General features: G+C 37.7%; 1 protein-coding gene across 5 annotated transcripts in view; it reads right to left on the bottom strand.

Annotated features, from left to right (window-relative positions):
- tnr (tenascin R (restrictin, janusin)) overlaps positions 1–12,816 on the bottom strand; it is a 267,509-nt gene that overhangs the window by 117,957 nt on the left and 136,736 nt on the right. For all 5 annotated transcript variants that reach the window (XM_038289296.1, XM_038289300.1, XM_038289299.1 and 2 more), the window contains 4 exons: positions 11,062–11,278; positions 10,828–10,922; positions 9,221–9,383; positions 8,023–8,499 (listed from right to left, as the gene is read on the bottom strand). In XM_038289296.1, coding sequence (XP_038145224.1) covers positions 8,023–8,499; positions 9,221–9,383; positions 10,828–10,922; positions 11,062–11,278 — 952 coding nt within the window. The remainder of the gene's footprint in view (positions 1–8,022; positions 8,500–9,220; positions 9,384–10,827; positions 10,923–11,061; positions 11,279–12,816) is intronic.

The following is a 12,816-nucleotide window of genomic DNA, read 5'->3' as shown; positions in this document are numbered from 1 at the left end:
TTCAAGATAAATCTAAATCCAGTACCTTTGGGATGTGTAGCAAAAAGATATTTTCCCCATGGACTTGTGGGCAAAAAAGTAACCCATCTAGGAACATATATTCATATGTTGTCAGATGACTTGTATGCAGGAATGCCAATTTGTTTTGTTTTTTTCTAAATTATTTCTCCTGACACTGATTAAACCCCCAGAAAAAGCTGTCTTCACTAATGTTATATATTAATATTTTCATGTCTTGAAATATCTGAGATGATACTCTTACATTTCTGCCTCATTTAGTATGCAGGCATCCACGAATACACAAATTAGCCCTGGCTCGCCACTCATCTCCTTCCTGCCCGAGTAACATCCACCTCCTTCCCTCTTCTCAACCTCTCCATACTGATTAAAGAGAGCAGCAAGTTAAGCCCACACTTCATGTATGAGGAGACACACATGCACAGTCACAGAAAAAGTTAGTCTAGAGAAAAGATCTGATGTTTTTTTATGGGGTCCTGCATTGATTCAAATCAGGGATTTTAAAGGCCAAATATGATATTGACAGTTTAATAATAAATAAATCACAGTGGGGCCACTTGGGTGAACACTTAATTCAAGGTGGAGAATTATGTTGGGCTGATGTTAAGTATTTCTTACTAGATGAATATCCCTGGCATTTTTGTTAGTTATGTCCTAGTTTAAACTCCTTTACAGTTCATATTTTCTATAGAGATATATAAAAAATGTTTCTTTATTTTTTGTTTGCTTCAAAAGAATTTAAATAAGGACTTAATATTACAATCTTTCAAGTTTTGATTTCAACAATATTGACAAAATTCGCCAACATTACAGAAAACCTTTAATTTAAAGTAATAGTGGGCTTCCGCTTTTTACACAACAAATACACAAAAACTGAGCAATGCTCTGATCAGAGCCTGTTCAAAACATTGTAAGCTTTTTGCAGCCTTTATGATCTATAAATGAGGATCCATTAAGTTAATTAATAAGCTTGAAAGAGGTGACACACATATGTAATTGTGTTGCTATTCTTCATAAAAGGTTCTTTTCGTTGGTTTTATTCATTAGCATACTGTGGAGTATAACACTGGTCTTTTGAGGCCAGTATTATACAATTTCTGAGAATTTTGGAGCCCAACTATTATGAAATTCCCAGAAATGAAGCCTTTAGATAGCAGCATTATAAAGTAGACACACTATCTAGTTCAGGGGTCGGGAACCCAGACTGCTCAAAGAGCCATAATGGACCAAGAAAAACAAAAAATAAATCTGTCTGGAGCCTCAAAAATGTAAAAGTCTTATATATGCCTCGTATGGCAACACGGGCTATAAGTGTATTATCCCACTATAAAAAATGAATATGTGGGCTTAAATATATAATAATTATTCATGATTAAATGTTTATCCTGGAACAAATGTCACATAGCAGCATGAGGTGAGGTAGGAGAAGTGAAAATTCTCATTGCGCACTGCTTCTCCACCCTTCACCACTCGGTTTAGGTTTTGTTGCAATGATGAAATTATAGTAACACAATAAAGGAATCTTTCTATGGTGAACGTGTTTTTTGTTGGGAGGAGTTGATTGAGTCATGAGGAACCAAGCAGGAACTGACATCCATCAGAGTAGTCCTCTCTAATCCTGAAATCCCACATCTTCCATCACCAGCATTCCTTAGGATTTGGGAAAAAATAGAATAAATTTCACATCCCTGCATCAGAGCGCTACCTATTTGATCCATGGACGGTTTTCCATCCTTGCAACCAAACTAGCAGCAGTAGTGGAGTTTGGAGAAGCAATCCACTTCTTAAATCTATCTTTTTGCTCCTCTAATTTATCCAATCGCACATTTTCTCTCACTCCCAGCTTGGTGGTGGGCTGCAGATTCACCCTTCCCTGGAAATGCCTTTTCAAATGATTCTTTTTATTTTTTTGACAACCTCTCATTACAAAGAACAAATGCAGGCAATCCTTCCGCATTGATAATAAAACCAATTGAACCGGTCTATTTGAATCCTCTTTTCTCATCCTTTATCTTCCTTTTTTTCCACATCAAAACAAACAAACAAAAAAAAAATTCATACATTTTTGAAAAAGCTCCAGGGAGCCGCAAGGGGGACACTAAAGAGCCGCACGCGGCTCCGGAGCTGCCCCCGATCCAGTTGATCTAGAGCCACCTCACTGAACAGTAAAGAAAATAAGTATTTGCACACCCTGCTATTTTGCAAGTTCTCCCACTTACAAATCATGGAGGGGTCTGAAATTGTCATCATAGGTTGTTGTCTATGATCATAAGTTTGATTTGACTAAATATGCTTTTTACAATATTGTTGAAATAGAGTCAGGTAATGCTTTTATCAAATATCTTGCTAATTACCTTTATTTTCTTAGACATGCCTGCACTTAAATCTTGCTTTCTATTCTTATATACATCTGGAGAACTGTATTTTCAGAGCATCTTCCCCTCCCTCTTCCTTTTCCAGCTATGGCTCAATCCAAATAGAGGAAAAGGAGCTTCTATACTTACAGTACTGTCGTAGTTCACTTATGATACAGGCCATAGACATTCCTATCTACAGTAGCACTATACTTTGCCAACATTTATCCTTACAGAGTTTAATAAAATAACAGTATTTCTTCATGTGTACTCTGTGTGACACATGCAAATGTATAATCCTTTATATGCTGTTGGCTACATTTGTTTCAATTGCAATGTAGTTCTTTATTTGAGGGTTGGGGTCCAAATTTGACAAGCATCATCAATATGTACTTTAGTCACATTATCACATTCGGAACGATAAAGGCTGTCCGTATTCAGCACAGCAGACCAGGCTTCCTTTCCTAGCCATGATATCCTCTTTACTATTGACCATGAAAAGTGAAGAAGAGAAGCTTGCTGTATTTTGAATAAGCCAATGTTTTATGCCTTACTTTGCATATGGTTGCTTTAATGAGCTGTACCTAGTCTGCTTGTAAGGATTCTTAACTGAGCTGACCTAAGCGACTGGACACAATGTTTGAAACAGACCAAACATTTCAGGTATCGAATACTATACTTTTTTTATTCTTTTTGAACCATGCACAAAGTAGGCCTGGGTGGTATATCTCCCATTAACAAATGCCTGCCAATCTCATTGTATTCTAAAGACCAACATCATTAAGAAATAACTCAGAAACTCCTCTCTCAGTGCATTCCGCCCTCAATGCATGTTGACCCACAGTAATTAGCTCAAGCACAACTCTGTTTTTCCAGTGCCTAAATCAAATTTCTACGCAGAGAAATAAATAGGCATGGCTTCATTTTCAAATATTATTTACTTGTGTGATATGAGTACAAAGCTTTAGAAAAAAAACTAATATTTTTGGCAAAAAGAAAGTCAAGTAAAGTATTACCTGATTCAAAAGGAAAACATATTTTTAATTTACAGTAGTTATTCAAATGGAGGGCACTGATAACACATACATTTAGGAGATAAAACAGTTTATAGTTATAAAACAAACATGAATGGGCGTAGCTTTGTAATTTTGTACTCCTCGAATAGAAAAGTTTTGTATTACTGATATAAGTATGTAAAAAATGTAAAACCTGTCAACGCTCTGCATTTTATTTCTAGTTTTAAAATAACTGGAAAATATTGTGACTAGTCTCACAGTGCCACTCATAGGTTGATACATGTGTCATAGAAAGGTATATAGTATTTTCACATAAAAAATATCCTTCCTATTTCTCACCTCGTGTCTGAAAAAACCAATTTAAATTCAACAGTCCATTATTTCTCATACTGAGAGGATATAGACTACTATAATTGAAGCAGAAATGCCTGCCGTTTTCTTCATCTCCTGATAACATATAACACTTAAGCCTATCACCCTCTAGTTCTCTGGTTATTGAACTGCCTCGTTTGTATTCAACAAACTCCCCTCTAAAAGCAGTGCCTAATTACTATAAAAAAAAAAAAAAAATGAAATCCACTCCGTTTCTTGGTAAAGATTTTAAACAGGGACAATAGAATGGAAGAATCCACTTTGCAAATACCATTTTCCCTTCCTTATTCTTTATAGCTCACACCCCTATCCGTCTCCATCCATCATTTTGTTGACGGTTAACTCAAATGGCAGAGGAGGATGTGATATTTTGGCATAGAGTGCTGCCTTTGAACAAAGGCAAGCATGGCTCAGAAACTGTCTCAGTTGCAGCTAATGTGACAGTTGGCTCCCCAGATGAATGTGACTTTTGACAAATGAATGCCGTTAGACATTTTGCTGTCCAGCAAGTCGTGCATCTCCAGTACTTACATTTATAGCTATAAGAGCTTAATTTCAGCTCTAGATATGTACTAAAAATCATGAAAATGAGAGCTGTAATCTTCCCTCCTACCTTGTGCATAACGTATATTATTCAAAAAAATTTTTTTCTAATTTCTTCTAAAAAAAACACATTTACGCTTCTGAAGAAAGTTGCTTTTAAATTTCTGATATTCTAAGACCTTGGGTTTAAAAATGTGATAAACAATTTTAATTCAGTCAGACATTCTTGATTATAATAAATGCCTACAGCATGAGAATAGGAAAGAATGTATTCATTCATTCAAAGTTATTAAAATTTCTTTTTTTTATGCAACATAAACCCAAACACACGATACCGTAATTGTTTCTATGTACAATAATATTGAACCTGAAGGTATATGCTCTACAGGGGTCTCAGACTGGTTCCAGAAAGGGCCGTGTGGCTGCATGCTATCTTTCCAACCAAGCAATGGCACACCAGACTCCATTCATTTCATCAACTGAGTGCAATCTGAACATGATGACTTGATGAGATGAGTCTTCAACTTCATTCACAGGCGAGGTGTTGATCAAATGCTGGCAACTTTCACCAGCACCACCACTCGAGGGTGCAATGATGTGGGAGATATTTTCGAGGCAAACTCCGGGAACCTTAGTACCAACTGAACCACAGTGTCCCTGAGTATTGTCGAGGACTATGGTTGTCCTGTATAACCACAGCGTACTTATCTTCTAATGGCTTTTTCAGCAAGGTACTGCAGAAACAGTCAATCATTTCAAACTGCTTTAATAACCACGACAATGAATTGCCTGCAATGCACACTTACCAAATCTAAATCCATAATTCACGTTATTTTTGACTCTTGGTGATCTTAACAGGGGAGACGTGTTAAGACTCTCTCATACACTGCTTAATACATGAGCAACATAAATACACCTACAGTAAAAATAACATTACATAGGCTGGTGGTCCCTCTTTCCCAATGCCATTATTACGGTAATCTATATCCATCTTTAACATCATCACACTCTGTGCATTAATATCTTTTTCAAATTATTGATCACAATGAACAAGACTACTTCTTTAAAAGATTCACTGAAAAAGAAATATATATCTATAAAAACGTACTGATCTCTTCTTCTATTGAACGCAACATATTTTTTTATTTAGATAAGAGTCTTTGGTGACTTTTTCCTATTACAGTATTTTTCCTTCATTAGCTAAAGTGAGCAGGTTAAGTATTTTATTTTTCTATATGACTCATTAATTAGATTTTTTTGACACAAATTGATGTGGTTCTGGTTGCATAAAGTAATCTAAACAGCAATACGAAGCAGAGTCTATATAAAAAGTCGTTGATCTTTTTTGTGGTTCAGTACCTGTGAAATCAAGGCGAGACATATCAGTAATCAATGTCTTTCAACTATCATTTTCTTTCATGTCAGGTTTCCCTTTAAATTTTTGCTCTCTAATATCAAACCTATTGGATCTTCAGACAACCAAATGCAATCTTTTATCCCCCCATCACATTAATCCTGTATATGTTAAAAGGTTTTTTTACACCTTTAAGGCATTGGTCATAGAACCCAACTCATATGTAATGACAATTCAATATTCAAGTTAAAACATAGTAAAACAAGGTAGAATATAAAATAAAATATTTCAGTGACTGCCCCTTTAAATCAAAGACAATTAAATATTTAGTGGCCAAGCTGTGGAAGATGGGTATGGGCCTATCAAAACCAAATAAGTATTTAATTTGCCTATTGGGAATCTATTGTATTCTAAAGATTTATTGGAAACTGCAAAGAATTTGGGGGAAAAAAAAATGTATATATTCATTTCAATCCAAGTTCTAGAGTTTTTAAAAGTAGCCTCATATTGCGACACTGAAGAGCATACCGTAAATTCTCTAATATTGGCCTGTATTCCAATAGCGGCCGGGTCTCTAATAATGGCCGGTCTCGCTGTCAGAGGAGGTAAATAATGGCCGGTCTCTAATACAGGCCGGGGCTATAAACGTTTTTTCTGGGCATACCTCAACATTATACTTGTGGTAGTAACATACAAGTACCACAGCCCTGCGCAGCTGAACGACAGGCCCTGACTGCTGCCCGTCTGCGCGAGGAAGAGAACAGACACGCAGCAGAACATGAGGAGCAGCGCGAGTGATGAGGAGAATAAAGGGAGAGATGAAGAGGAGGAGGAAACTGAGGAGGAGAATTAAACAGAATTGGAGGATTTTTATTTTATTTTTTTACTTCAAACCAAGCGAAACATGGTAACTGTACTTTTTCAATAAATGAACCTAGTGTTTTATAGGTTCAAATAGACACAAAATCTCATTTTTATTCATTCCACTGGTAGTCTGTTTTGCTCAAATAGCAATAGAGGCCTGTCTCTAATACTGGCCTCTATCCAATAAAGGCCTGGTCCGCGATGCACTTGAGTGAAATAAAGGCCCGGGCCTATATTAGAGAATTTACGGTAACTACAATACAAGACCCAGTTTCACTTTTGATACAGTTTTAAAAATCATTATCATAGGACCAAGTAGGACTGGGCGATAATTCAATAATGATATATATTGATCCATAGACGTGTGGCGCAATAGAGAAAAAGCGGGTCGATAAAAGTTCTATAAAAAAATCGCAGTTTTCCTTCCTTCTCATTGTAGCCTATCATGTAGGTTTATGCTAGTCACTTCTTCCTCCCAACCAATCACAATCGCGGACCCAGAGACGCCGTCACAAAGCGCCGCCCTCTCAAACCACAACACAGAGCACATGAAGATGCAGCAAGGAGAGGTGGAGGAAATTGTTCCAAAGAAGGGTTTTTGTAGTTCGCTAGTTTGCCAGTATTTCGGTCATGGCAAGTCGGACAAAAAACAAACTACAGTCATCTGTAAAATGTGTAGGGAACCAGTAAAAACGAAGTCTGATAACACAAGCGACTTTTTTTTTTATCATCTCGGCCGCTCACACCCGCAGGAGTACGAGCTGTGTAGGCCCCGGCGCGCATCTGCGTCGTCCTCCGAGGAATCTTCGGGAATTTCGGGAAAATATATATATATTTTCAGTTCTGGGCAGTTTCCCACGTAGTTCTAACGATTGAGAGAAAAATGCTGAGGGGCCAGCAACTTCAAAGTAATAACTCAGGTTAAAGCAGGAAACGAAATGAATGCGGGCGGGCGTCCATTTATTTATTTGTTATATTTATTTTGGTCACTTTTCTGGTCACTTTAGTTTATTCTTTGTCAGTATTTAATAACATAACTCAGGTCTTTTAAGTTATTTTTCTTTAAAACAATTCTGTTATGGTTAAAAAAGTTGGTTAAATAAAGATTTAATTGGAAGTCTGTTTGTGTTCTTTATTAAAATTAAATCAATTAGCAATATCATAAAATGTCCAGGCAGAGCTGCACATAAAATATGGTTTGAAATCTTTTCAATGATTATCGATATCGAACAATATGCATTTTTTTTAATCGATAAGCTTTTTTTCTATATCGCCCAGCCCTAGGACCAAGAATGCACTGGTATTACACTGAAAGAAATGTAAAAATTTATTCATAGAAGAAAATGTTCCCAATAAGTTATTGGTGATGCAGCCCTTGTATTGTTTATTAATTTTCTTCTTTTTTTTTTTCTCAGGTACTTTTTAAAGGAGAGTTTCTGCTTCACAGAGTGCAATCAAACATTCCAATACACTTTTTTTTAAGATAAAAATGTTAGCTTACCTGAGTTACAATCATCTCCAGCAAAGCCATCCTGGCAAACGCAGAAACCCTCTTTGCAGACTCCTTTCTTACTACAGTTATTGGCACAGTAGACCAATGAGCAGTCTTCTCCCACATAGCCGGGCCGGCACTGGCATGTCCCATTGACACACACTCCCTGATCTGAGCAGTCATTGAGACATCGTCCAACCATGCAGTCTTCACCTGTGAAGGACTCCTCGCACACACACTCCCCATCAATACACAGGCCCCTGCCTGAGCAGTCGGAAGGACACCGTGGCTCTGAACAGTTGTCTCCTCCAAAGTCACGGTCACACACACACTCCCCTTCAATACACACCCCCTGGCCAGAGCAGTCATTCGGGCAGCGAGGCTCGGAGCAGTTTTTGCCGCCCCAACCTTCCTCACAGACGCAGCCACACAGTTCAAAGCTGAAGCTTCCATGGTTGCTACATCCTGGGACAAAGTCCAATCGACCTGTGGGGAAAATCGAACACTGTGTATCAAATTACAGTATTGAATTTTATTTAATGGAAAAATTTATTGAATCTAATACAAACAATTCCATTTTGTATTAGATTACTTAACATCAATGATTACATAAAACAGGATCACCTAGAAATTAGATTAAAGGCAAAGACACTTTGGTGCAATTACACAACTGCAAAATCCAAACTACAAAAATAATTGTTAGAACATATGCATATACAGCTGCTTCAATAAGATTACTCCTACAGCCATCCTCTTTTGCTAAGCTTGTCATCCTCTTTGTGATTCTGATCATGACTGCTGGAGAAAATCATTTTCTTTCCATGGAGATAGAGCATTTTTTGGAGAGTATTTGAAATGGGTGATGGTGTCATTGGAGCAGATACTTAAAACATAATTTATTCAGTGGTCCTGTTCACTCTGGTCCTCTCATAACATGAGAGCAGGAGAATCAAAGATTTCTTCATAGCCTTCTCCACAGCACAGATAAAAATAAGCAGCCATCCAGAATCAATAATATGGTGTTGTCTACCTCATGTTTTCCACCTCCTTTGCTTTTCTTTCCTTTGTGTATCTGTTTACATTCTCCTATGGTGTTACTTCAAATAAAACCCCTTGTACAACAAATGCAGGAGGAAATTTAATTTAAATAAACCCCAGAAAATCCTGTTTTATTTAAATATTTTGCTGTCAGCAATACAGAACTCACCCATGGCAGAGCCTTCCCCACAGCACCCTGATCCACACTGAGCTCTGAGCATGGACACCTCTCTCTCCAACATCTCCAGTCTGGTGGCGAGCTGCTGGATTGTGGTTTGTGCTGGACAACTGCATGCTGCTTTTGGTATGTTGATTCTATGAGTAAATGTCACCTAAGCAAGGAACATATAGAAGAAGAATGATTTAGAGATAGCAGAGACTAGAACCAAAGGACAAAGGTCTCTTGGTTAGGACATCTGAAATCAGATCCATCCAGGATCGCAGCCTGGGGTAAGTTTCCTAAACTCTGGAGAAGTCTTGCCTTTCCAAAGCTGAGATCCATAGAGCTTAAAGATCTAACAATTTTAGGAAAACTTTTTCTATTTGTTCGACATTTTTTGATCATTTTAGGTGTTTAATGTTGTTTGAAGCAAGCTTAAAAAAAAGAAGCTAAATGTGACTGTATGTGACTCAATGCTCATATATTTGACCTCACTTTTACTTTTATTTCCTGATATGCTCATCATTTGATTGCCAACATATGATCACAGTTCCCTTGTCTCTGCTAGTTACTAGCTCCATTGTTTCCATTGATCTTGTTAAAGAAGCGAGGTGGTTCTTACATTAATTATTCCATCAGGACTCATGACAAAAGGGTAAGAATAATTTATCTATTGATTTCTCATTTAGCCAAGTAAAATAAAATACTATTTGACTCAATTATGTTTTATTTATTTATCTTCTTGGATTTGCATTGTGAAATTGGCTGAAGACATTCCAGTTGCCCAAAATTTGTTCAAAGCTAATTTGATTAATTTCATTCCAAACTATTCAAAATAAAATTTAGTTCTCAAAAATAAAAGAAAAAACACTGTGGTATTATTGCAACAATTTAATGATTATATTTTCATCAATTTCTGTTTCTTTTTCTTTGTGTACATAGTGGCTTATTTTAGTTAAGTTTAACTAAGAGTTTTACATGGAGTTGAACTATGTTTGTTAATTCTTACATTTTGAATGGAAATTGATGTGAATTCATTCCATATGATAGCAGAGTTATCTATTTGACTATCATTTGAGCTCAAATTACGCTTTTATATGTTGTCCTAACACACAGCCTGTTGGGCATATGTTAACAGAACAACATACAGTATGACAGTCCAAAAGTTATTTGACAAACTCTAACCCTTACTGCCTCGTCAGCCTCCAACTTTATGTCACTGAGCAGATCATCAATGGTTTTGATGACCAGGCAGTTGAAGGGTTCACTACCCCACCACTGGATGGTCACTGAACGTTATAGCAAGACACAGTGTTAGCATAATTAATGTGTTTGCAGCAGGTTTTGCATTTACAGTTAATTTGCGTTTTGCATCTCCCTGCTATCTGTTATTGCAGCATTTGTCTTTTGCAGCTCTTTTCCTACATGTGTTTTGTGTGTATGTCAACTTTTTCTTTTTGCTAGTCTCATTTGTGTTTGCAAGCATATTTTCTGTATTTGCAGTAGTTTTTGTATTTGCTCATGGATTTGTAGGACGTTTTTACTCCTTAGTAACCACAGTTTTGGGATTTGAAAACAACACAAAACTCTAAATTGGTTAAAGTATGCAAGACTACCTGACTCTCAGCATCAAGTGTCTGTTCGGTGTATTCTGTAGGTCCAGAAGGCTCCACCTCAACTGGGGGTCTGGATCCCAACTCAGCACGATAATCTATGATGTATCAATGAAAAAAAAATGTCTTAAAAATTTTATTACAACATGATTCTGCACATCCTTATGAAATGGTTAGATACTTTCTCTGAATGATTTTTTGAAAGATTCAGCTTAATTAGAGGCACAAGCTGGTCACCTTGGGCTGGAGCCATAGATGCATCCAGGTCAACAGAACACAGAGACTCCATTGGCACGTTAATGTTGTACACATGGTTAAAGACAAGAGGCTGCTCTCTCAAAGTCTGGTTGACTGAGGAAGCAGAGGGGAACGGATCCCCCTCTGGGATCTGCCTTCTCACTCTGGTGGTTCGAACCAGCTTGTTGTCTCCTGATGGAGCAGAATGTGTAGCACCCTGGAGCGAGAGAAAATATGAAACAAAAAAACATTACACATGCTGTGGACTCAGGGGATTCGTGTTTGTTCTCTTTTTTGGCCTTCATATGACTGTGTATTTACAAAATGATGGAGTAGCAGCAATGAAAAGAGCCAAGGGGGATGACAAACAAGGCTACAATAAAATACAAAACATGGCAAATGGCGTTACTGGCTTATACAATGACAAAACAATTTTCAAATAGAGAAAAGAGTAATCTCCAAAAAAACAGTTATGACAGTTCAGTATTTTTAAACTGTTTTCTATATAATAGAGGAAGATCTACTGTATAATAAGAAATACAAAGGGTAGAGGAATTATAAGAGGAGAAAATTATATACGATGTCCAAACTAGATAATCTGAATGTAGGTAAAAATATTTATACATAAAAAGAAGACTAAATCTGAAATTGGGTGTTAATTCGTATTAAGGACTCCTTAGTCACATCTGTAGAAACATGTTTTTCAACAATCATGGCTGGAAGTTATTTGGTGAAACCAACCTTTGAGAGACAGAAGAGTTAGTCCAATCTTTGCTAGCTCAAGCTCAGTGAGACTGAATAAACAGACTCCATAAACAACAAATCTCAAGCCTTACCTCAGATTTGAATTAGATTTAGATTATCTGCCTTTGATCTAAACAATCCCCTTGTATCTCAGTCATATGTTTGGGGTTGCTAACCCACTAAATGGTAAACCTCTGTACTCAGCCTAAACCTTTTGCATGTTCAACTAGATTTTCTTCCAGGCTTCGTATTATGCATTTAGTTTAATTCATCTTTCCATTGATTATGACCTTAAGGGAGGGATTTTAACATGTTCATTGTTGTAACTGGGTGAGTCTTCCTCCAAATAAATAACTCTGCAGGTAGACGAAAAACCCTTAAATTTATTAAATGCATGACCAATGGATCCATCATCACATTCCTCCTCCTCTTTGCAGTTTCTCCAGAGAAACTATGACACTTTTGGCTACTTATAACTTGTATTTTACACCAATAAATTGCATAAAAAGCGAAGCTCTCGATTTACCGGCCGATCTACGTTCCTACCCTCATCTATGGTCATGAACTCTGGGTCATGACCGAAAGAACGAGATCGCGGATACAAGTGGCCGAAATGGGTTTCCTCCGTAGGGTGGCTGGGCTCTCCCTTAGAGATAGGGTGAGAAGCTCGGTAATCCGGGAGGGACTCACGGGAGGAGCCAGTTGAGATGGCTCGGGCATCTGGTTAGGATGCCTCCTGGACGCCTCCCTGGTGAGGTGTTCCGGGCACGTCCCACCGGGGGAAGACCCGGGGAAGACCCAGGACACGCTGGAGAGACTATGTTTCTCGGCTGGCCTGGGAACGCCTTGGGCTTCCTCCTGAGGGGCTAGAAGAAGTCGCTGGGGAGAGGTAAGTCTGGGCCTCCCTTCTTAAGCTGCTGCCCCAGCGACCCGACCCCGGATAAGCTGAGGAAGATGGATGGATGGATGGAAATTGCATAACCCAAACGTGATGCCTTTCATCTCGTTCAG

This window comes from Cyprinodon tularosa, unplaced genomic scaffold (assembly GCF_016077235.1).
Source record: "Cyprinodon tularosa strain WSP-4 unplaced genomic scaffold, ASM1607723v1 ctg267, whole genome shotgun sequence".
Classification (NCBI taxonomy): Eukaryota; Metazoa; Chordata; class Actinopteri; order Cyprinodontiformes; family Cyprinodontidae; genus Cyprinodon; species Cyprinodon tularosa.
This window is presented reverse-complemented; position numbering and strand designations above follow the sequence as displayed.